The sequence below is a fragment of the Aplidium turbinatum genome, chromosome 12 (assembly GCF_918807975.1).
Source record: "Aplidium turbinatum chromosome 12, kaAplTurb1.1, whole genome shotgun sequence".
Classification (NCBI taxonomy): domain Eukaryota; kingdom Metazoa; phylum Chordata; class Ascidiacea; order Aplousobranchia; family Polyclinidae; genus Aplidium; species Aplidium turbinatum.
This window is the reverse complement of record NC_137483.1, coordinates 14,902,888-14,929,494: the sequence shown is the minus strand read 5'-3', so window position 1 is coordinate 14,929,494 and position 26,607 is coordinate 14,902,888. Positions and strand designations below refer to the sequence as shown.

Sequence of the window (26,607 nt, the reverse complement as noted above, 5' to 3'; positions counted from 1 at the left end):
ACCTGAACCCCCAAAGCAGCCGCTACCTTTCGATTCAGTGGAACCAACCGAACCCACAAGTGGAGTCCCTCATATTGAAAAATCGCCTGTTTTGCGCCGTTCTACGCGGTCCCGACGGCCGGCATTGGATTTAGACGCATCCTCTGGTCAATGGGTAATCAAGGGTTCGAGCTCGTAAGTCTACAGTTTCGCCTTACGAGCTGGGGGGGATGCACAAATGCCTGCAGTTAGCATGCTTCCTTGATTACTTTTGCACTCCTTTTGTCACGTGTACTCCGCGAGGCAGTACTCTGTTCTATTCGTATCATTTCATTCTGGCAGGCTAGCGAACAACAGCTTCTTTTGTTCTAGTTCTAGTGTTGAGTTTAACATCTTACGTTGTGTATTTTGTTGCAGAAATTGCGATTCGATCATTTTTCTTTTGTTAATACATTTAAGAAAAATAACCGTCTTTGTTCAAGGGGCCGATCAAGAGGTCGTTTATCAGTCATGCTCCCTTTAAAAAAAATAAAAACAAGAGCTTGCAAGTTAAAAAACAATGAATAGGCTAAATAAAAGCATTTTTAAAAAACTTCTATCGATATAAAACTCTCTTTCGTTTGAAAATTTTTCCTGTGCCTTTTCGTCGGCTCGAAGGTCGTGTGCAAGCATTGTTCTTTTTTCAAGTTGAATTTGGCTTTAGATGGTGATGTCGGATGTGGCTTTGGAGGCCCCGTTTGTAATGAAAAAAAACGTGGGCAAAAGTCACATTGTATGGAGTGTGGGGAACGTAGATATTTTTTAGCTTTTCTTTTCTAGCGTTTTGTTTTTCTTGAGACTTTTATATCTTCTTTTTTTCGAAAAATTCCCTGTCTTCCCTAATTCTCTTCCTCCAGAGTGACCTGTCACAAGCAAGTTGTTCCAAGGATTCCACATCAATGTTTGCTTGGTCAAGGGAGATTTTCAGCTAATCTTTGTATCGCATTTTTGGTCTTTTGGGGGGTCTTTTCTCTGCCCTCAGTTCCACATAGAGCATTCATAGAGGAAGCCCTGTTGAATCCATCCGCAGGACATGTACGGTTTAACAAATGAATATTGGTGACGTAAGAAGATGCTGAGGCTAAGACATAGTCTGCATTGTCTACCTTGATTGTAGATTTTCAATTACATTAACTGCTTTCTTTGAAAGTTTTATTTGCATTAAAAGTACAAAATCATTTGTCAAAACCGACAATAACCTACGTTCCCAAGGGTAACTATGACCGAGATAAAACTTCGTAAACTTAGCATATAGCTACAAGATAGTAGATGGGCTTTTTGATTCTTTCATTTCGATGAGTAATTCTTTTCTGTCAGAAAATATAAAGTTTTTTGTGAAAAAATTTTTCTTACCATTCGTCAGTTCTAGTGCTAAAATTCGCTTTTCAAACTTTTTCATTCTCAAAGTCATAAATTATCACAATTTTTCAAAACATATAAGCCTACGGTTGAAAATAAGCTTACAAATTGGAATTTAGGCTACTTTGTATTATTTTAGTGCAGCTATAATTGCATTTTATGGAGTCTTTTGCGTTCTCAAAGAAATATCAAACATTAAAAAATAGTCAAAATAGTTGGAGCCGTGTTTTAAATTATACCAGCCACATTGTATTACAAATACAACCCGTCACAAAGGCTGCGTTAAATCTTGTCATAAGCACAGCTGATAGAAAAAGGCACATTGCACCGATCATCGAATCGAGTTTGAAAAGAAGCAAATTAGAAGTGGCAAAGGATTCGGTTAAATTCATCAAAAGTAGCCTAACAAAGTAGGACATGAAAAGTTCATTTAAACGTAGATTTCACAGCTTGCAACACATGTCTGAAGCAGACTGAGACATGACGTGTAATTTTTATATAGAGTGGAGTCAGGTTTAAAATCAGATGCATTAAAATATAACAATGCACCACATGTCAATAATGAAAATCATAACACTTCCACACGACCCAAATGCAATGCATCAAGTTTATACAAAAATAAAAAGAAAAATTCAAAGCTTTGTTGTGTTCATTTTGATTGAGTGAATCATCAAATAAAAATGCAAGTTTCAGGGCAGAATTTGCAAAAACAACATTGCAATATCGAGGCAGCTGTTGCATTGTTTGGTTGCTTCAAAACACATCGCTTAAACGGCGCCTCTCGGTTTCGCACAACGTTCATAGCGTTGTATTTGCGTAAAATCAACTCAAAGAAGCATCGTCATGCTTATTTCCATGACTTCGCATCACATCGTGGCGGTGGTTGTAGGAGGATCTGTCATCCCAGGAGGAATCATACCAGCCTGGGAAAGCTTCCGCAACTGGCACAAAGACATCCGGGCCTGTTGACGTACTCGGGACTGACGTGAGCTGCAATGATTTGGTGACGTTTAATCACGTGACAAGTATTTAGCTACATTTTATCGCCAGATCACCCAAACAATTTTGACACTTAGCTAAGTCAAAATTAGTGACATTATGAACTTCCTTAACAAGCGTTAAAATGGACTCAATTTCTCATTTGGAGAGCTAAAAATTGTCTCCACAACACAATGTGAGCTGCGTAATTAGCTGAGCACCTGGTAAATAAATGACATATTATCAAATGGCTACGCATTTACTAATCAAAGCAGTGACTATACATGACAGCAGCTATCAATGTGAGCGACGAGCGTGTATATGATCAAGAGTATTTACAAAACCTTTCAGCAGGCAACTAAAATACATTTCTAAGCTTATGACCTTGCTGCTTTAAAACGGATTATGTGGTAAACTACTTGGAAGACAAAAACAATTGGCTGTATCGTTCTTATCCATCATTGAAATGCATTGTAAATTAAAACAAAACGTTTTCAACTCCTTGAAAAAATGATCCCCTTGTTGAATACGCACACCATCACGGCTTATGACGTGTTTCTGCTGTTACGTTGGCTTTCTTTCGGGATGATAATGCTGCGCAACTTTTAGTGAAACAATAAGGAAGTGGTTTTAATGTTACCATACACCTTGTCACTGATTGAACTAGCAAGGTCAGACGGAAGGAAGACGATGCAACGGATAACATGGGATGGAGAAAAGAGGTAAAGACAAGATACAAATCGGCCACTCCCAACAGTGGGGACAAAACCGAATTTGAATGATGACGAAGATAACAGATAAACCTTTACTCCCATCACGTGGCAATAAACACCATAAATAGGTTTAAAATGTTGCCATTTCAAATTAATTAGGTGTGTTATAAGACGACAATGAGGACGGTATACGACATAATCATTATTCTTCTTGTGACATATGACTCGGTTAAAGAAGTCAGCGAGACTCGGTTAAAGAAGTCAGTTATGTCTGCCCAGACGCCAGAGGTGGACAAAATCATCAGTTTTGGCGATCCGTTCTTACTTATAATAAGTTACTTGTAATATTTACTTATAATAATCTTAAATTCGCCAATTTAGTGTGGAACACTCTACTTTTTCTAACATGTATATAACTCTCAGTTTGAAATAAAGTTCTATTTTTCCAGTAGTTTTGTTAATAAGATGAATGCAACAATACCTGTAGAACAAGCTGGGTTGGTTTGAGGGGGGTTTGGCGTTCATTTGTAGCGTTTGGTAGATTCCATTAAAATCAAATTTATACGCATACCTCTTGCCGTGTACTTTGGTCATAAGACTCTTATCATAATAGTATCTGCAGGAAGAAGAAAAAAAATATTTTAAATCAAATGATAAAATCAAGACATGCGAAATCTTAAAATGTTATTATTTTTGCAATGTTTTTTAGCAAGGTTACAACTCATACAGGAAAATCATTTCATGAATTGACACTGACAAAGCTTTATATTGCTTGAACATGTGAGTAATTTTCTGTCAAGTTGTAGACCTTACGGATTCATGCTCGTGGGTTTTGCTGTGTGATTCATGCTCATGGGTTTGACATACAACAACGTTTAAGATTATTTTTAATCGGTAATGAATGGCCTCGGTGTTCTACAACCTACAACTTCTTTCCACGTGTGAGTGAGGCTGAAAAACGTCATTACACGGCTCTGAAACCTAGCTTTGGCCATCCCATTTCACATTATCAGGATCATTAGCTAACACTCTGTGAGAGATAGGTTATCAAGACTTGTGTTTACTACCATTCTTCTTCTTCTTCTTGCGTTTGAGGCCGCTACAGATCACGTTGTTACATCCAGGCGCAGCAGCCAATGGATTGTGTATTCATCGAGCGTTGTTAGGTCCACATGTCTATCTTGTGGTCGGTATACAGGACATTGATAGATAATGTGGTGTGCAGTTTGAAAATCTGAGCCACCATTGGTGGGGCAGCATGCATCAGGTGTGCTTATTAAAGGCCTTTCTCTGATTACATATTCGAAAACATCAATTTCATTTTGTTGTCATTTACTTGTTTGCGCACAACCTAGTACAGCATAGAGCATAGACCAAGGCTACTCAACTAGCGGTCCAAATCCGGACCTTGCGAGTGATGAAGGTGGACCTCGGGCTTATGTCTATGCCATAGAGTAGACGATGCGGTATACCAACACGCTAACACGTGAAAAGGGCAAGCCAGATAAACTTAATGGGTGAATTAACGTTTGTTTGGGTTGTGGGAACTTTATTCGCATTTCTTGAACAAAAAATGCTTGTGAGTACAAAGCAAACGTGTTTGTCACCAGTAAAAGTACTTTTCTTGTTTATAGTATTGTTATACTAATATGCGCAGGAGGATTGGGCCCTGGGAATTGCTTCCATTCAGAGTACAAAGGGTTTGAATACTGAAGCCATAAATTACACGCTTAATGTTATTGTTAATTCAGCTAGAATTAGAAAGCTTAAAACCGATTCTTCGTGTTGAAGGAATTCACGAAGGGTTCCAAGCCTCATAAAATTAAACCCCGAATCGAAATTAGAAGACAAAAAATAGATCAATTATTACCTTGGAAAAAGTTTTCTATAATAGTTAAGTCGTACAAAACAGTGGAGTTTTAAAACAAAATCATCACACGTGGTGTTTCATCTTACCTCAAAGCTCTGCTTAACTTGTCATAGTTCATGTTCGGTTTGCTCTTGCGTTTCCCCCAGCGTCGAGCAACCTCGTCAGGGTCCACCATCTTGAACTGTCCTGTCACCCCTTCCCATGCAATGCACGGGGCGTTTGCCGACACAGTGAGAAGTTCCATTAAAAACTGCCACAATTGAATTTGGCTTGACCCTACATAGAAAAATGTGATCAGAAATTGTTGTGTGTACGATAGATTGTAGATAACTTCTGTATACATGTAATCGCTTTTACTACTGCTCTTTTTCGTGGGAATAGAAATCACATGGGACTCAAACTGAATATGATCAAGCAACAAACACAGACTTGATTTGTGGCTGAGATGTTTGAAGCCTTCATGACGTGCTCATTTCTTAGTCGTTTTCATAGTTTGTTTCAATGTTTTCCAACGTTTTGTAAAATCTTGAAACCTCTCTAACAGTGGAAATTATGTGAATGTGCCTAATATAATGCGATGAAGCTTTTAACCTTCTATCACCACTCACAGCTGATGTCAAGTAGTTTTGTTTCAACACAGTTGAATATGAGTAACTTTTTTCGAGACCAGTTTCAAGAGTCTGGATAAATGTATGAAAATGGCACAAAACAGGAAAGTTTGCAGGTTTTGAAAGTTTTCATTCCACAGCATACCCTGTCTTCCGAGTGTTGATGTCAGATGTGTCTTTGTAGAATCGTAAAGCAGCATCTTTATCACGTGAAAACGCTTAAAGTGCTTCTAAAACAAATTCCCAGTATTCAGTAATGCAGTGCTTTTTGCAGAATTTCAAACATCGGTGTCTGTCAACAGTCGCATAGGTATGAAAAGGATAAAGTCGTTGCAATTGTTTTCACCATAATCAATTTCTTTGAAGACTTAGAACGTACTTTCAACTGTTTAACTCTTTATTCACAGCTCTCTCCACACTGTAGCAACTTTTTCACAGCTCTGTAGTTGGAAACTGCTGCTTTAGACAGTTGTCTCGGCTGCAGCATAGGTCTCGCAGATTGTGCAGTTGGCGACGCACATAATCCATATCACTCACTGACCACGTGTGGAAAGAAAAAATCGGCACCAATAAAAATCAAATAAAACAAAGTGTATTTCATTTTTATTGTTTTAGCAGATATAACTTCAATTTCCATCTTTAAATCCATTTCCTTTATCCAACCGCATTTTTTGCAGAGACTGTTTCTGCCCAAGTTACAGCTTTGCACTAGGATTAAAAACAAGCAATATTTTCATCATTAATATACCCTGTTGTTGTTCAGCCAGAACAACCGGACCATTCTGATGTCATTGCATAGAATCGAACTGACAACCTTCAATCGAGCCTTAAACAAAGTGATAGTTTAATGTGAATCAAAAGTTTGTTTTTCATCATTTTGAGACTCGATGAAAATGACAGTTGTACGGTTGTAACTCTTTCAAACATGGGAGGTTATGTCCAGGACTTTCTCGAACAAATATGAATATCAAAGATGTCGAATGAGTTTACAAAATTATAGTTAAGTATTCCGTTATCATTTTAAATGAATTGTACACAATGCACAACTATAATAGCTACGTATTTTGCTAGATTGCCGACATCTAGTTTTGACGGCAATCAACATTTCGAAGCACACTTTATACTTTTTATGCAAAAAGCGCCATTTCGTTTCCTGTCTTGGTTTGGTTTCGAAATCCAAGCACATCTGTTTTGATGTGTTTTCGAAAATAAAACAAAACCTACAAAATCTCAAAACGTAGAAAACGTCATGAACTTCAGCGAGGATGACATGCAATATGTTGTTTGAAGATTTGCTGATTATTATCGTTGAGGCTGAAGGGCATTCGAAGTAAGACTGTTTCAAAGAAAGATTTTGTTTTGGTCACAAATTTCATTGCTTTGGTTTCGTTTCGTTGAGAATTAAGCTTTTTATTAATGAATTATTTCATTTCGTTGAAACCCCATTCACTTTTAACACACCCATTAAAAACAGATTCAAGTTCTTCAGAAGGTTTTACTCATTGCAACTTAAAGTCCCAGCTGGTTTGTCAGTGACGCTTCATTGCTGCAAAGCAACTCTGAAGCTTTTCAACATCAATGTGCCATTTGGCTTCAAAATGAATGTAAAACTGACGTATAGAGATGCAACAGCGACGTAAACAAGACGCAATTTTGATAAAACTTCCAAAAAGGACAACAACGTTCAAAGAGTGCAAAAACAGCTTTTGTTTACAAAGTGGATTATCGCAGGTTAAACAGGTTCATACGAAAACAATAGCACCAAAGGCATGGTGCTCGAATTTACCTTCAAGATATATGTTGAGTTTGACTGTTATTTAACGTTTCATGATGCGATATACACGCATACAGAATGACATGGTTTAAATGCTGAGGTAAACATGGCAACAAGTTGGAACGAGTTGGATTTACACGTATGGAGATTGAAGATTGGTCGAGTACAAAGCAATCAATGCACTTTTCGTGAGTGAACATGATGCAATAACCAAATGAGTAGACATATCCAAGAAAGTGAGACAATTTGCAGTTATAGATAAGAACCTTTTTGTTTGGTTACCTGGGTTAGAAAGCTCCATGCATATGGGGCCAAATAACTTGTACGGGTCTTTGCAGTCCGGCTGCCTGGCTTGGGCTGCTTGAAAAGGATCCAGAACCCCATTAAGGGGGCTAGGACCGACGGTTCGATCTGTAAGAAAAGGGCATTTACTAATTACACCATACAGTACACTCTAGTATCATAATTCGGTTGCTGCAAACTAAAATGAGATTTTTGTTGTTATAAAAATGAGTGTTCAAAACGTATAGGTGGTGATAGACGACTTAGCTAATGTTCGTAAGAACGTCTACAACACAAAAGTTCATCGAAAAAACAACAACTTAATCAAATCAACATTTTGCATAAATTCTGCAAAGAACCTCATTTCGACAAACTTTAAATCAAAAACTATTTTCGATAAACTTTGGTTTCGGTCAATTGTCTTTCGATGACCTATCGCGTTCTGTACAAGGCAGATTGGATCGATATGATGCAAAAGCGATTAGATTTACAAACTATTACAAACGCCTTTAATATCTCAATGCTGCTTAAGCTACACTCAACTAAATAACCATAACTGCAGGTTTTCTACAAGGCGGTAGGTGTATACAGTGGAGTGGTTTCGTTTGCACAACTGTGTTTGCTTTGCCCAACCCCAGCAAGCGTTGGCGTTGTAAAGTGGTATAATGTTGGAAGTTTGTGCAATTTGTTTTATGCTAAACATCGTAGACCTTTCGGAAACACGAAGCAAGTCTTGTCCTAAACACGACAAAGATATTAATCACTTTACTTCGCAAACATCTGCTATGTCCAGCGAGTACTGTGAATAGAATGTCCGTCAAGGCCGATTGTTGAAGAACATTGTAATATTGCTCCTGTGTGAGCATTTAACACCATGCAGATGTACAGATTTTTGTACAATAGAGGATTTGATAAATTTTTGACAATCTATTAGAAAACTTACTTTGCTTGAGTAATGACAATTGGTTGAGCAACACTTCGGCATTTGCTTTTTCAGTTACACGGCACAAATCTCTCATTGTCATTTGGCACAGTTTATAACCATCGGTGGTAGCGAACTTTTTTTGATCGAAGTCTTTTAACTTGAATTCGTTGACGACCCAAGTCAGCCATTCTTTCACATCGTTCCTAGTCCACGTAGCTGGGTCTGCGATAAACAAATTGTGAATTAGTCATGCTGTTGAAAGCACAAAAATAAACTAGTTTTTTAGTGCTGAAGTAACGTCAAGTCATGTTGTAACTACGAAGTGTCTGCTATGAGTGTGCGGATGATTGCTTTTGTCTGCTTGGCAACTGACACACCTTCCATCACCTTTGTGGTATGAACGAATGATTTTAGAATTTGTTTTTATAGAACTTCTGCTTTCAGAATGGCAAGAGCTTTAGCTAACAAGCAAATGAAGTCAGACAACTTCAGTTGCAATGTGCTGCAAAAAATATATAAAATTACTTTTATCTTGGTACCAAGACGGAAGTAAAGTAATTGTTCCAATAACCATTCTCATTAATAATTTAATGGTAAGGTTCAATCATTCTTGGCAGTCTAACCCAGGGGGTCTAACCAACAAATACTCCTCAACTTTATCAACGCTCGTCACCACACTATGTTGTCTTTCAGCTTCCACTTTGCTGCCATTTTTATAAAGATGCAAATGGTTGACATAAAATGTAAGAATGGGTCGAAGGAAACTGAATGGTGAAGGCGTAGTTTGGCCTTTTTATCGGGGGGAAGAGGGAACGAGTGTACCAAAGTTGCTTTCAAATGTGTAAGGTTATGTAGTCAAAATGCCAGTGAAACCGTCGAGGCTTCCATCAATTTAATCGCCATGATCAATTCCAAAACAATGTGGTAGGCCAACAGAAGGACCGAGTAATCGTGTTATCACGCTCTTTCACTTGACTTGTACAAACAAAACAAACTGACGAGGTGTTGAGAAAAACAAAAAAACTTAACGCTGTATGACGTTGTCATTCGCAAAATGGTTTTAAAACAAAGAATTTCTTGTCAATACAGTATTGCGGACGGTGCTTAGCCAAAGTCTTACAAAGATTTCAACCTCTCGGACAGCACATCAGCCGTCTGGGTTGTTTAATATCATTTGGGTTTCAGTCGAATTGTATTGCATTGTTCTGTAATGCATTTTCTCTTTGTATTGTGCTGCTAATCACCAAAACCCAAACATGGCAACATTTGCTATCAGATTATACATTATATAATAATACAAAACAAAACAGAGCATAGGACTACGCACCATCATCGTATCAATTACACCATTAATTTTTAATCAAACGAGTGGTCAGATCTTAATTTCAGTTTTCTAACCGGAGCTATAATTTTTCAACTGGAACTTCTGATTTTAAATCGGAAAATGCATATTTGAAACCCAGCAGTTATTTTTGCTGACTTCAGTGCTTCAAGGTAATACATTTGAAACTAATCGCTATCTTGAGGATCATAATATTTCACTAGCTGAATATGACCTGTGATTAATTTGTCATTACATCAACGAGATGCGATTGACATTTTTAAAATACGACGGTTGATCATATAAGGTAAGAAATTTGTTGTCTCCAAAAAAAATTTAAGTGAACGATAAAAACGATTTACGAATTTTTTCTTTGAAAGCGAAAACCTAATCCAGAGTTCTTCCACTAAAGATCATTGGCTTTTAAGGAGCCAGGAGCAGAGGTTTTTACAAGAGATGAGATTTGTACATACCAGGTTGCATGACTCACACATACCGTTCAATGCAGATTCACAGCTGTATTGTTTTTGGGCTAGCTATAAACAGGAGATATTTTTTGTGGAATATTTTGTCGTATCCAAGCTTAAACCCGACGGTTAAATATTTAGTTTAGGTCGACGGGAATGCAAGAAACCCAATCTTCGTGCCCACCTCCAGGCCTGCCTGTGTCTTGTCAAAGACACAGCTGCATGCTCTTGAGCGGTGCCGAACCGGCGCCCTTTCGAACTTCGTCTCAAGAGATCTGACCAATCGGCCATGCAGCTGACATAGTCGAGTCTTCTACAATAAAAAAAATAACGCTTGTATATCCGGGGGAAATATTAGGCCGACCCTAAAATATAACATGTCTTTGTAAGACGGTGACGTGGTACGCAAATGTGTTCAAACAAGCTCTCCAGACTTGTTTTGAGAGTCCGGAGGTAGCAAGAAAGCTGCCAACCTCCTCGTAGTGATTTCTAGTAATTCAAGTTTTTGAAGCGAATGGCAACAACCAAAGACCACAACTCACATGGTACCCAGGGCAGTAAAGAATAAATCGTCGGCCCTGGTGTACAGCGAGAGGTCTTCATGTTTCAATAGGGCCTCGCCGACTCACCATCTTTGCATGTGACTCAGATTTTCAGACTGCGTGCCTCATTATCTACCAATGTCCTGTATACGGACCCCAGAATAGATATGTGAACCTAACAACGCTCCATGAACACACGATTCATTGGCTGCTGTGTAAACTTATTAAAAGTCAAAGCCAACATCAAGTTTCACATTAAATTGCATTTCCTTTGTTGTGAACTTTCACAAAATTTAGGTTTGAAATTTGGCTCTCGCGCTGAAAAAGATTGAAAACCATTGCTTTAAGTAGGTCGGAATCAACACTTTCATCATGATCTCTCATGAGATCGCCTTGGGCGAGTTTGAATCTTGATTTGCCAATGCAAGATTAAATGGACGGTAACACAGTAACCCGCTCGATACAGATATCGATCCTATTTTTCTTTTTTAGATGACTACGAAACTGATAGTGTTAATAGTTACCTAAGCTATCAAACTGGTCTTCAGGAGCAAAAAAACCGTCTCCAGCTTTCGTTTGTCTCTTCGAAATTCACCACGCAGTAAAAATGCTTCGGTGGTGTTCGTTCGATTTGCCATGATTTACGCTTGAGAATTCTAAGTTTTTATTGAAAAAAATGAACTGTTGCTGTGTTCTCTATGATATTTGTCTGGCTTTGTTTATGGGACCCAGAAAATGTTTCTAAATGGATTTAGAAACATTTTTTTTTTTAAAACAGTTTTTTAGCTTCTCTAGGTTACCGGCGCCTGTGCACTGTCAAATTTTTATGTTAAAGCAACATAGTATTTTTGAAAAGTAAGGGATCAAGAACGAGGGTTTCTGTGCGGCGACCACAAACCATAAAAGGTTAAGACTCACCGACTAACTCCAAAAAAATGCCGGCTTGGAACTACCCACTGACTCGTATCAACAAGCATGCAAATAAAAATAAGTCTTGCAGAAGACGTTCTTCAAATATTTCATTGAATAAAGACAGCTCTAAAGACCTAAAAGTGACACGTATTTACGTTTAAAGATGTTGACCTAAAAAGGCTCAATTGTTATGCAATATTCTTTAAGCATCAATAAGTGGAATTAAGTCAAATGTAGTTATTACTATCTGAAGCCTTTACAAATTGTTTCACCTAACGGATCATCAGAAGGTCTTATTCAAATAGAATGTTCTATTTGAATAAGACCTTCTGATGATCCGTTAGGTGAAACAATTTGTAAAGGCTTCAGATAGTAATAACTACATTTGATTTAATTCGCTCTGCTTTGCCTTTTTGCTTGGCATTGAGCACTTTTTGTAGTATTAATAGTTTTCATTGTTTTAATAAGTGGAATTATATGTGGATACAACGTAATTCAAACCTGATAGATACTGCACACTACAAGCTATTCATTAACATCCTAAACAGACTTATTGGCCAAATCAAAGTTTCGAAACGACACTTACCTTGAGGAATGGTGTTTCTTTTATGCTTTTCTGGGTTTAATGTAATATTTGGGGGTGGGGGACTTCTTCGAATTGGCCCAGGGCCAGAAAACGTTGCTGGTGACGTTTTAGTTGCGAACGTTTCGGTTGTCGCTCCTTCGAAAGCGCCGCCTGTTTCCATTACTTCCACTTTCGGCAATCGTAACAATCCTAACACGTCATTGCTGGTGACGTCATTTAAAAGGGTATCGTTGAACATTGACGAGGGTGATGACGACAACGATGACGACGAAGAAGATGAAAATGATGTGATAGCGTCAATAAGGTCATCCTGGTCAGCCAAACCAGGCAAGGATATGACGTCAGGCTTAATTATTGGCAATGGTTCGTTTGGTGTCGGCACTGAGAGCCTCCTTGTATTACTAAGCAGAGGATGCTCCACACATTCGGGTTCGGCGGAGTCTATAATAAAAACTTGATCCCTCGGAAACGGGTCTGACTGGGTCCTGGTCACTGCGTCGTGGCCAGTGACGTCACTTGGGGGAACACAGTGGTGGTGCTTGTAATTGTGATAAGGGAAATTGCAAAAGCCTGGTGATGTGCAGCAATAAGGACTCTTGCAAGATCCAGGAGAAATGGCAATGTTAGGAGGAAAATCTACTCCCGAAGAAGACATAATAACATCATCGACCATACGAGTGTCTTGTGAAGACCTAGGAGTGATTGAGTCGATAGACGTCATTCTTTTTGTTAAATGCATTTCCTTCGGTCTCGATGAGACGTTTGTTCTGAGATCCATGATATCCGCATCAGCTGTCACAGTGAGTGGAGAAACTGTGTTACCAATCGAGGAAATGTTGAGAAGTTCCGTCGTGGTTAACCTAAATCGTTAAGTGGGTTAGTAACATTACAATTACATAAACATTTGACTAACCTGCAGTAGGAGAAACACAAAGCGTCAAAATACAAACTAACTAAAATTCGATGAGTTTTCTTATATAATAATAATGCTCAATCATGTTGTGTTGTTGTGCCTTGTCTGTCTTGAGTACAGAAAATCGAACTCTCTCCCTAAACAATATTTTAACATAAGCTTTTACGTCGTTAGACCTTAAAAAGATGTAAAAAGGGTAAACTTTTTCTGACAAGGTATCAGCACATGGTTGAGTGCTCATGAATCCGCAGCTACATGCAGAACTTGCAATCATAGAAATGTTTACGTTCTTTTTCATTGGCTGCAATTTAAAAGCGGTAAAGCATGACTGCCACACCGGCTGCTGCTTCTCCTGCAAATTACAATGGTTTGCTCTGCTGATGGAAAAAAAATAACTCGCCAACTTACTACACAACGTAACCTATTCCCAGCGACATGATAAGCTTGGGTAGCTCTAATAGAGTAAGCCAAATGCAAATGTTGAAACTAAGGTTCATCGAGGCTAATTTGTTAACTATAACCAAAAACGACTTTATTTTTTTAATGAAACTAAATCCGCAGTCATTTGAAGTGTTTAGAAACGAAATAACAGCACAAGTATTTCGGATATCATGAAGAATACAAGCACTGTATTTGTTAAGTAGAACAGGGCTTCCAGAAGTGGGAGTCGCGACCCCTTGAGGAGTCGCTATACGAACTTCAGAGGTCGCAGAGAGTATACCAATTTTACACAAAGTATTGTATATTAACACTTTTGTGCAAGATGCTGTGAAAGTTATTAACTTTATTTAGAGTCGTGCACTCAATACCCGCATATGTAATAAAATGAAAGCAGAGTTTTAAACCCTATTTGCTGCATTGTGGTTGTGAACGTGGGTTTTAAAACTAAAACCATTGTTTTAAAAAAGCTATTAGTGTTGAAAGATTAAGTCGTGATTTTTCCAACCAAAAGAAGTTCAGACTTGGTTCAACGTTTTTGTAAAGACTGGATTTTCAAACCATGCTATTTGTCAGGTTTGCTTAAAAAAACTAACCGAATTTAATTTGTCCTTCAAAAGAGAAAACATTTACGTTTTTACATTAAAATCTAAAGTTGGAACGTTTATCAAAAAAAAAACAGCTGAAAACAAACGATTAAAAACAATTTATTTGAAATGTTCTCATGTACCAGTAATGAGAAGTTTTTGGCTAACAATGATCGATATGGAATCAAAAGTTATAATGCCTCTGATTATTATCGACACTTGACAAATCTTTTAAAAGAATTTAAAAAGTATTTTCTTCCAGAATAATATATATAATCATGCTTTTTTTGTATTTGCACCTATTGCGATAGCATACAGTAGCCTAAACTGCAATCACAGATGGGATACAATAGACGACAGGAAGCAACGAAGTGAAATATAGACTTCTGGTCAGCCGCGCAGCGTGCTCTCGAACGGTGTCGAACCCAGAATTGGACGACATCAAATCAGATTGGATGCAAAAGCCATTTGCATGCGAAAACAAAATACCGAGCACCTCTCTTTTAAATCTCAGAAAGAATTTGCAGATATATCTTTTGACTCTGCTGGCTTGAATTTTTTGAAAAAAAGCTTCACACTTGTAGGCTTAGCGTTACGTTAGAGCGGAATATCTACCATTATCTGAATTCACAGTAACCGCACTCCTGTCGTTTGTCTCCACGTACATGTGCGAGTCACCGTTTTAAATGTTGATGGCAATTAAAGCAAAATACCGTTCCGGCCTAAGCAACATTGAAACCCGCTTTGTAGTAGAAAGCAGTCGCACTCTTGGCATAGAATAATTGTGTTTGCTTTTTGGTTATGTTTCCAGTAGGCTAAAGTAGTAAGCTTCAAGTACCGCGTACTGGTACCTTGTTTTTAGTTTTTGTTCGATTTAAGCCTTTAAATAAATATCACAAATGTGCATATGTATATTTCGCACTGTTTATCATTTTAACCGTATAGGGTCGCGGAAAATTTTAAGAGATTAAAAGGGGTCGCGAGCAAAAGTTTTGGGAAGCCTTGAAGTCAGGCGCGGATTTATGGGGGGGCCCAGGGGGCCCGGGCCCCCCCCCCCCGAAATTTTGTGAAAAATTGTAGAAACTGTATGTTTCCGCATCAAATGGTTTGATAAGCTTCTAAACAGCTGATATTAGTCCCTCGGCATCACAATTGATGAAAATGGTTCTTTTAATGTCCATTTTATAGCATATCGTATATGTCGTAGTATCATTATTCATATCTGTTTAGCCTTTTCTTTCTTTTTAATTGATTTTTAAATTTTCTGCCCCCCCCCGAAAAAAACTCTTAGATTCGCGCCTGCTTAAAGTAGAACATTAATTGTATACACTTGGTGGGCCATGCACGTATGCTTTGCCGTTTTTAAATTAAAATAGTGCAAGCTCAGATGATGATCTAAAGACTAAAAGCATAGCATCAAATCAGAATATATGCGGAAAATCACGCAGGTTGCTCAAATTGTTGCGGTTGACTGGTTTTGGTCAGCCACAGCTTTCATGAAACAAGGCAGCCAGACTCCATCAAAGTTTTGTCCAGACTTAACCTCTCTAATTGAAGCGTAACCCAGTACTCGTTTATGGCATCGCCATCGACCTACGCCAGAATAACCACAAAGGTTGCAAATCCCGAAGGACTAAAGTTGTAACTGAAAATCTTGGCACAACGCACCGTTGAAAATTGGATTGCAATGGTTTCATTACACAATACACACTCATTACACAGTGCAAAGCACTGCAAATTAAATACTTATACTGTATTGTGTAATTGATAACCAGTCCACACAACACTATGCAACAAAGCAATCACAAGAAAAGGTTCTCATTGTTTTAATTTTATCTTGAAGTTTTGAACCAATCGCTTAACAGCAAACTTTACTTGAAGTAAAACAGCACAATTTCTTGATAAAATTACTTTCCATATTTGGACTATGAAAGTATGGCCAGCAAAAATGAACCCTGTTTGAGTCTCTTCACATAAACTTTTCTCGGAAACTAAGTCACGGTAATCAGGCGAGGTAGAAAAATCTACATCACCGCACGAGGTAGATAAACACATTTGCATTGACTTAACAACTCTACACGTTGAAACAACCAACACAAATGAATATATCATCAACCATGAGTAAACTGACCGTTGTGGCTCTCCAGTGTGTTGATTTACGTCAGCATGTCTTTTCATCTCCCGCCGAAAGTTCCGGGTGGTTATTCTAGCTCGCAAGTCATGACGAAGTGGGTTGCGATGTGGGTAGGGAGCAGAAACTGTAGCAGCCCAACAAGATACGTTAGCCAAAAGAAGTTCGTTATTTTATCGGTAAATGCAACGTATCAATGATATCCTCACAGAGCCTAGGACAAAAACATCAAGATGTTATATGATAAAATTAGAAATCAAGGCCCAGGCTATCACTTTTAACCCTAATGTTTTAACAACATGGCATGAGTTTAACAATTCAGTGCGCTAAATGTGACTGCGCGAGCCACAACATATTGAAGCCCACCCTTGCTACAGCCTTAGCTTGGGATGGGATAAACGAATTCTCGTGTAAAGAATCAATTTTCTGAAGACAACAAGTTCATTCTGTGACGTCAGAATAGCTTGAAAGCAACACGCAGTTGATTGCGCAGTACAATAGCGGAAATCCGATATGGTTCAGAAAGCCCGCTTGTTCGCTGTGTTGAGTCATACTTTGGATACACACGCGCCCTTTGTGAGTGTCTCCTGTACTGACAGCTAGCTTTGTAGAAAGCAGATTTATTGCTGTGCAAATCACAATGGTCGTTTTGTTTGATCAAGATACGCTCCAACAACTAGCACTTCTACAAGTCGCCACTGTTTTCCAATAACACAATAAATCGGTGTGTGCACTAACAAGCACACGACTGAGACGTGAGACCATGACTGTGCCGACCAACACATTTATTTGGGCTTTTCCAACATTTAACTTTACTTCCTGACAAACAGTCCTGAAAACATCCCTCCTTCTTTACACTTCATCATGCGCCAGCCATGTTGTAAACCTTAGCCCCCCAAGTATTAATTTTTCCATTCATTATAAATGTAATTATTCTGAAACTATCTTATACTTTAAGATGAAAATGTTTCTTTACACAAACAATCTCAAAAGGCTATACGCTGCATTTTAAATATTAATCCTTGCGAACGTGGTTTGTTTTTGCGTACTTCGGTATTGATTTAAGCTTCACGAAAAACTGTGAAGTAGAGTGGCAATTGCTTGTGACTTCTAAAAGCGTTTAAAATAAAATGTAGATTACAGGAAGTCCGTGATACTGACGGCGATAACACAACTCATAAGTGTAACGGAAATTTCTTTTCTCATTTTGGGAAAATCGTTGAAAAGTAACTAATGATTAGAATTTCAGCAAAATGTTGAAATACGCGTTTCTGGTGCATCTTAGCACAAATGTTAAAACCAATAAAAACAACACGAAAGCTTGGTGCTGTTGCTTACAACAGGCCGTTTCAAGTAGCTTGTTGTGTTTTTAACTCCTGCAAACTGCAACGGCAGTAACAATGCCGCCGTGGGAAGATAGTTGGGGTTGCGTGGCACGCAAAAATCGTCACCGGAATATGCACAAGCAACGAGTTATATTACTGTGTTAGGGAGTTTTTTCGAATACAGATACACAAATCAGCTTCAATGCGCAGAAAAGAGGAAAAATAATAGGACAAGTTTCTTTTACAATTTACTGAAAACTCGAACAAAAATGCCAGAAACCTACATTACGTTTACAACACTGCAACGCAGCTTTCGTTTTTGATAACTCACAGCAGTGTTTCCCAACTGACATAAACTGGCAAACTCGTATACGAACTCGAAACAACAAGCTGTCGAAAATGGTCGTACGCAAGTGGATCGTTCCTCAAGGTTGCTTAAGGAGTCTTTCAAATTTAGGAAGCTTGTATTGTAAGTCTCCCTATCCTTTTCTAAAACTTCCTTCAACGCACAACTTTTTGAAGCTTATTTGTTTTTCTTTTTAAAGGATTAAAAATAGTTCTTTACAAAGACCGAACAATATCAACACCCAAAGATCTCAGCCATCCGGATGGCATTAACAAAAAACTGAAGTGATTGAAAGTAAACAGTGAAACAATACTGGCTCTACCTTTGAGAAGGCGTCTTCCCGCAAGAAAAGCGCTGACGAATTAGTTAACGCGTGCGCAGAAAAAATTAAGCAAATGAGCCTCGGGATCAGCTAGCAAGTTCAGCATAATAACTTAGCTTGACCATTGCACCTTTGCCACAAAAGGTGATGTTACGGTTTAACGGAGCATATTCATAGAACTTCGCCGGAAACTTCACTCTGCCAATCTCGGTGACTGGGCCTGCGTCAGTGATTCAAAGCCTCTACAGCAGCGGTTCTCAACCTGTGGTCCGCGGACCACTAGTGGTGCGCGGGCATTTGCCTGATGGTCTGGGAGCAAAGAGCGAAATCGTTGTTTGTTAACCCTTTGCATAAAAGTTGCTAATTTTATCAAGGCTCATCCACTAAATTGTCGTCTCTTTGCTTCATTATGTTCGAATATGGATCTTGATCATGAACAGCTACCGTACTGATGAATATTCAAGTTCGCTGGTTATCAAGGGGAAAAGTGTTTAACAGACTGTTTGAGTTACGTGATGCTGTGAGAGAGTTTTTGGATAAAAAATCCAAGCTTGTTGCTCATTTCAACGAAAGCTTTTGGGTTGCTGTTCTAGCTTACCTGGCTGACATTTTTGAATAACTGAATAAACTTAATTCATCGCTGCAAGGAAAGCAGACAAATTTAATTCCCCTCAGTGATAAAGTGCCTGATTTTACGAAAAACTTTATCTTTGGAAAACAAGATTATTGCAGGGTTAATTTGACATGTTTGATTAATTGTACGAATTCACTGAGAAATTAGAAAATGCTGAAATCACTAAACAATTAACTGTTGATGAATTTTATTTCTGACCATACTCGGTCACTGCAGGATCAATTTAACTTCTACTTTAGTTTGTTTGTGGTATCCAGGCTTACACCCGGTGGTGGAAGATTTAGATTAAGTAGACGGGAATTAGGCAAGAAAGCCAATCTTCGTGTCTGCCTTTAAGTGTCCTGCCAGAGACACAGCCGCATGCTCTTAAGCGGTGTCGAACCGGCGCTCTTTCGATTGCCGTTCCAGGGCTGTCACCACACGGCTACGCAGACGACTTGTGTAATTCGTTTGGATATGCTATGCTAAAATGTGCAAGCTCAAGGTTCGCACTAAATGTAGCAATCTTTCTAAAACCAACTAGCCTACTGTTTATGACTTAGCAAGCAATAATTGACATTTGTTCGTTACGAGGAGAATGAAGGGAGTAGTGGTCCGTGACTGAGACACAATTTTTAAGTGGTCCTTGAATCTCAAAAGGTTGAGAACCTCTGCTTTACAGTCTACAAGTATGCGAAACTGCCAGGATTAAGCTCTGCAAGAAGCTTTCCCAGTCCGAGGATAAAGATTCAATCAATCAATCAAATCTATTTCAAGACCTGGCAACACTAGATTTGGGTATGCTTTTCTCCAATCTTTCAGTTTTATAAGGGTCGATCCAATCCCGGGGTGACGCCCTTGCAATTTGACAACGACGCACGAGACTATAGTGACGTCCCATTCATGAAGCCCTGACCTACTGTATTAACTATTTATATTTAATTAAGTCATAATTAAGTAAACTATTTCTTTCCCAATTGAATATGGAAGCTTTATGGTACAGAAAACAAAAGACGAAATCTTTACGTCATTCTTTCCCTGTCCAACTTACTAACTGAACGCTTTTCAACTACTGTTGCACCAATTTTTTTCTATAATAAGTAATCACAATTGCTCTTGGTTGGGTCACCGCACAGTTCACATATCCAACTTCAAGTGACCGCACAATTTGCAAGTCTCAATCAACTGTAAGTACAGCTCATGAGTCAGTAATTACTTCACTTTCTTAAGGCGACGATACAAATTAAAGAGATTACGGTCATTGTGAAGACGCCATGATAACTTTCACGTCAAGTTTTGTGTTGGAAAATACATTAGAAATATCACAAGAAACAATATTAACAAAAAACCTATTTACCACTAAACAAATATTGCCACTAGCTTGAGGCCAAATTGTCAAGTTCATAGCCTCAGGTCGAACCACAAAGGCCAGTTGTGCGCCTACATGTGAATAATAAGCGACCATGCTTTGCGATGATCAAACTGAGACAAGACAAATCTGGTTATAAAATACAGTCAATAAAACTTCATTGCTTTAAACTTTCACTTGTGTTTGACAACTTTTCAGTTAACCGTGAGAAAGATATAAGTTTGTGATAATGTTTCCAAGTCAGAAAAGCTTCCATATTTTAACGTCATTGGATGCAGAAAAGCATTTTTTACTCACTTGGTTAGCACAGTTTTGATGTCATTCAGCAATAAGCAAACATCATTTATTGCCTCAGACTTTTCCACAAAATTCTACTTGAACTCCTCAGTAGGTGAAGCTACCAATTGTCTACATTATTCTGCTAGGGGTTGTAAGCGTAAGGTCATTGGTCTATAATTATTTCATGATTAAAACTTAGCGTTATATGCAAATGACTTTCATAATACTCAAACATCATCAACCACAAGTTTGAGATAAGGAGATCAAGAAAACTGATCTAACATGTCGACTGGCCAGGTCAATCGCAAATGGTGCATTTTCAACAGCAGATTACTATAGCCCACTTGTTAGCCTGCCGAAAACGAAGAAGATCAAGCAAACAACGTCAAAGCTTGACTTGTGATGGCTACTTTGACAAAACCTATCTACAACTTGTGCTTTTTTACTGCTACAACATACAGCATCACATCTTCTGCACTAAAATCGTAAAGTGCGTATCTGCTCGTAACGTTCACAGGGCAACTTGGTAGGCACAGTGAACTGCTCTACTGAGCACTGTAACAGTTTTTGTGAACGTTAGAATCTATACTTTTCACAGTTTCGCTTTTCTTTAAACGTAGTACAATAAATAAGAAAAGACGCCATAGCATTTCTGCGTCGCTGCCGTACTTAAAATGGCGACATTCAAGTGAGCTGCGGTCTGATATGATATCGGCCGTTGAGAAAGCATCAATTCCCGAGTGTACACATAACCATTGAAGCGTGCTACTTGTGAGATCAACCATGACGAAACACAAAGACAAACGTGAGCAGCAAATATAAGCCTGGAGCAAATAATAACTTGTTACTTTTACATGGCTTCTTGTGTATGCTGAAGTGATTTTCTCAACTTTTTCTGCATCAAATTCAAACAATAAAGGGAGCATCATGGACGATCAGAAATCATTTTTTTAGAAACATCAAACAACTCTAAGAGCTTTCTTATTTTTTGCAAAACCTAGACGAGACGTACACAAAATTATTCATATCTGTCTAACTCTCAGACACGCTATCGCACTCGTTGATCTGATGATGACAAAAATTCACCCACAACAAAGGAAAACAAATGCAGGTTTTAAGAGGCTTTGCCACAGTGATATCACGTGTGTCTTGGCTAAAATTCCTTTCGAAAAAACTTTGCTTTGTAGCCTACCTAAGATAAAAAGCGACAAGCAATTTTTTGGTATATGCTATTGTTTGTTATGCTCAGTGCCTTTAAATTTATTTGTTTTACAGCAGTAGGACAACAATATTTACAAAAAACAAATAGGAATAGTCGATTTTTGACGAAAGAAGACCTGAAGAGTAACGTAAATAAAATTAAAGTGCGGCAACAACACCGTGGTAGGCTTCTATTCACTGTGTTTGTTTTTTCCTTAGTTTGCTAATATTTCCATGTAGGCCTAATGCCTATCCACGTAAGCTACTATAGTCGTCCCTAGCCTTTAGCTTGCACTTTTTATAAAAAAAAAAACATGTGCAATGACAAAACCGTAACCTTACCAGTAAGACAATTCCGTTTGCAATCGCTTGAAGCTATTTGAACTGCATCAAGACCAGATTGTTGAAGACTAAAATCACTCTTCATGGCGGCATCAAGACTTGAAGTAAAACTGGCCACCATCATCAAAACATCTGTTTATCTGATCGCGTTCGTGTAAAAACATATGACCTAAGAATTCAGATTTAAACTATCATCAAGCAGGTAGCCTACCAAGTATCAACACACTATAGGTCTTTCAACGCAATACACCACATTCAAAATGACGTGACGCGCTCTCTATATCGGTATATATACGCATTAGGTAATTTCATCATAATTCTCGCTTTTCGTCTGATCTAAACACTATCATTTTTTCAAAACCGCAAAATCAGCGACAGGTCTTTTTGCGCTAAAAAAATTTCTCCTTAACATTCGACGACGCGAAGCTTTATTGGAACTTTTGTACTTTGGAGAACAATGCATTTACGCAAGACAATTGTCGCGTAGCGTATGCACACCTGCACATTGCGGTCTAGACGCAGTTCTGCGTAACAGCGTCGTCATATAAAAAAAAAAACAACGGTGATGTCTGCAGTATACCTGAGATCTGTAAATTCTCTTACTCCAAATAGGTCTGCTCGTTATAAAGCAAGTATTCAAAAAACAATAATTTATTAAATTTAGAAGTAGTTTAAACATTCTTGCAATACTACCCTGTATATCCATAGTGTCATAGCCTAAATAGTAATGGTAGCCTAAATAGTAGGCTGACGGGTGTTTTCGTTTAACGTTGTGTCTATCGCAGATACACGTTGCTCTCAGCGCTTTACGAAGCAGTCTGTGTCAGCGCAAGCTAATTGAAGTCAAAATAATTCTTTATCATATTATTTGGCGGGTATTGTGGCAGAATAGAATACCATTGCATGCAATGCAATCAAAGATATAACAGTTGTTGCATCAGTCACTCCAATTTTGCCATGATAGTGTTTGCCAAGTCAATGCGCGTTTTCCCGAGCAAAGTCGAACCAACGTCCTTTCAAGAACCATGCAGGTGGTTTTACCACTTAGCCGCGTCGCAGACAAAACATTTGTTATTAATAATTTGTGCATATGGTTCTTTTGAGATTTGTAAGTTTACAAACTAGGCACGAAAAAAAACATTTGAGTATTAAATTCTAAAGACAGTTGTTTAATATATTGATAAGAATGACACAATCACACAACCTAGCCATGAAATCAGCCCCTTTCTACCTTGATTCAACGTTAAATCAATGTAAAAAGAACTGATATACAGGCTGAAAAGCGTCAAGTGACAAAGAAGGCTCACAATCTTACTGGGGTCTTTAAAACCGACATGCTACTTCAAAAATTCATTGCGCAAACGTCAATGTGAAACTGAAGCGTTTGTTTTCAAACACTTCCTCGCTATGAGCTTATAATCCTTATATTGTTGATTCCAAGTTAGAAAATCAGCTGTTTATATCAATAGGGGGGTCCTTGTCACCTTTTGATTCTAATGACTAATTTTCTTGTCTTGCCTGAATTTATAAAGGATTGCATTGTAGTCACACAGTACAACATTTTTGTATTAACGGCAACAGGTTTTTATCTTCATTCATTGAAACAGATCACCTAATAAATTTTACCGAGTTTAGGTACAATGAATGGGAAATTCAGAAAACTTGACAGAAAAACCTCTTCAAACCGCTGAACGAACTCAAACACACCGTTTGCCGTTATTGCTTATCATCAATCTGACGTAGCAAGACGTAGAAATGACGTCTTAAACGAGAGAATTCAACGCTACTTTTTCTGGTAAACAAAGGTATTTCACAACCTGGCGTACTCACTTAACCTCTATCTATACTTGGTTGTTGTTCGTTTTAAATGATGATATCATTGTATTTCAAATTGCCTATTCAACAAGCATGATCAATACACCTTTGCTTATTCCTTACCGAAGCTAAAACCAATGTAATTTTATGTCTTTACGATATTTCATGATCATAAAATGCCAAGAATGCCAAATTTTGTTCTGAGCGTATGATAGGTGGCAGTTTAACTTCAACTGAATTGTTGACGGAAAAGAAAATATTCGCTTTTGAAAACCTGGTGTTGTTTATCTTGCTGATTGAACAAATACTCATCAACAAAGCAACTAAAACCTGTAAGTTTGTTCATTGAAAATCATAAACAATCTACTTAAAGCGTCATTATTAGAGCCCGCAAAAGTCAATAAAGTCAAATTGTTTTAAGGACCTCGTTTATTCACGTATCAAAGAACAAAGCTGTTTTCAGCACCTAGAGCACTGTTTCTAAGAAGTTTATAGGTCAAAATAAAGTCAAAATTGTCAATAAAGTCAAAATTTTTCAAATTGGCTTTTGACAATTTGAAAATTTTTTTTTGTTTCTTTAGAGTATTTTTGTTAAAATCCTCGTGGAAGCATTGTAAATCAGGAACTGCGACACAATTAAACCATGTTAACCCATAAAAACAGGAAATATGTCGCCACAATGCCCACGGATCAGCAGTAACTTTTATCGCAAATTGTCCCTTGTTTATTCATTGCTACGTATTTAAATAATTTTTATAAAACACTTCCTCTTCACAAACGTGGTCTTTTCGAAGATCATCGGTTTGGATTTTAGGAATAGCCTACTGACATTCTGTAATACAAAAACTCCTAAGCAAGCTAAATCGTCTTCAGCAAAAGTTAAACATTTGTCGAGATTTTCTTGTCGCCAAAAACACAACGCAGTTTTTATAATTCATAAAACACCTTGACTTTTCAACAAAATATTACGTTTGGGTCTGAAATCGACAAAATATTATGTTTGGGTAGCTGGTATCCATTCCAGGAAGAACTGTTGCCTCTACAAATAAGCAATTTCATTAGGTCAAAAGAAAGTCAAAAAAAATTTTTTAGATCAAAATAAAAATGGCCCTAGTCATTACCAATCTGTGAAAGATCGACAGAACAAAGACGTAACAAGCATCGACGTCAATCAAGTGTCAAGCTTTCCACACAAACGTTGTCATGGTGATGTTTATGCTTTATGCGCAGGGTATGGGATGGGATGGAATGAAATGGAAGACAGATTTTGGGATGGAAGATGGAAAATGTCAAGGATGGAAAGGAATGGAACATCTTGATGATGGGATGGAAGACAATCTTTCATCATTCCATCCCAATTCCATCATTAACTTTCTAACGCTTTATCAAGACATGCAAAATATTACGTTGCTTGCTGAAATAATTCGATTTTCGGTTCGTATTAAACCAACGGGACTGTTGCCTGACGCGTATTCGTCAAACCTACTGTTGTTAGGCAGAATTGACCAATCAGAAAGCCACAAACGATTCACACTTCTCCCAAGAAGAGGAAACTTCTTGACGTTTGACAGCATTCCATCATACGACATGCACTTGTGTTTTATGTTTGGAGATTTTCGTGGGTTTTGTTTCGAGAAGGCAGTTAAACGAAATAGATTTTTGTACATTTCGAAACGAAAAACTACAATCGCACAGTTGATAGAAAACAGAAAGAAACAAAACAAAAATGTCTCAAAAGTAAACGTTTGAAAGTATTTGCAACCTGAACAAAAGTACCATGTTGTGCAATAGGTTGGTTGGTTTTGAATCTTTATCATCGGACTGACAAAGCCTTTGATAGGTTATTCCTGGCAGTTTCGCAAAGGCTACTTTTGTAAGAATTTACTACTTTTTGGCAGAATTTATTATTTTATCTCTTTGCAATCTCAACTTACTTGGATGAGGGTGAATGATTTTATTCGTTGCAATTTTAATTTCCTGCGTGTTTTTTTCTTTTTGTTGCCATTAAGCTACTGATACATGCAATGCAGCTTATGCAATTTTTTGTGGCTGCCACCCATCGGTACTAGTGTTTTTGTTTGTGAAACTCACGCAGGACTAGCTTCAACCGTATCATCCGACGATGATGACTTTAACTTGTGCTTTTATTACACCAATTGTCCGCGATGCTTCTCAAGCATTTTCGTTACTTTTTTATCTTCTCCAACGTAGACTACTACTACACTTTCTTTAACTTTTCTACGTGTTGTTTCTTTCTGTATTTATAGAATGAATCTACGCTTCTAGTTCTAACACCAAACGGAACGTAATCTTTAGGAAAATACTGCTGTTAAATTTTTAGCTTAAATTTAGCCTATGGTTTTTAGGTTTATTTGTGGCATATTCAACATGGAGATCACAAAATGTGAAGATGGAAGATGAAATGGAAGATGGAAGACATTTCTGAGATGGAATGGGAGATTTCTAAGATGAAATGGAGATGGAATGGAAGAAAATCTCAAGATGGAAGATGGAAAAAACGTCTTCCATTCCATCCTATACCTTGTTTATGCGAAAAAAGAATCGAATATAC

General features: G+C 37.9%; 1 protein-coding gene across 1 annotated transcript; it reads right to left on the bottom strand.

Moving 5' to 3' along the window:
- Nucleotides 1-1,160: 1,160 nt before the first annotated feature.
- LOC145780838 (uncharacterized) lies at nt 1,161-22,344 on the bottom strand. The gene is made up of 8 exons (XM_082592484.1): nt 22,221-22,344; nt 16,425-16,551; nt 12,356-13,215; nt 8,546-8,749; nt 7,603-7,731; nt 5,025-5,214; nt 3,550-3,684; nt 1,161-2,367 (listed from the first exon to the last, which is right to left on the bottom strand). Exons 1-8 carry the CDS (start codon nt 22,342-22,344, stop codon nt 2,244-2,246), a joined length of 1,893 nt encoding a protein of 630 aa, XP_082448610.1. The 3' UTR covers nt 1,161-2,243.
- Nucleotides 22,345-26,607: the final 4,263 nt, after the last annotated feature.

Coding starts and splice junctions, on each gene's coding strand:
- LOC145780838 (XM_082592484.1), bottom strand. CDS start 22,344: ATGATGGTGGCCAGTTTTACTTCAAGTCTTGATGCCGCCATGAAGAGT. Junction 8,750..12,355: donor AAGAAACACCATTCCTCAAG/GTAAGTGTCGTT, acceptor TGTTTATCGCAG/ACCCAGCTACGTGGACTAGG. Junction 3,685..5,024: donor AAGTTAAGCAGAGCTTTGAG/GTAAGATGAAAC, acceptor TTCTTCCTGCAG/ATACTATTATGATAAGAGTC.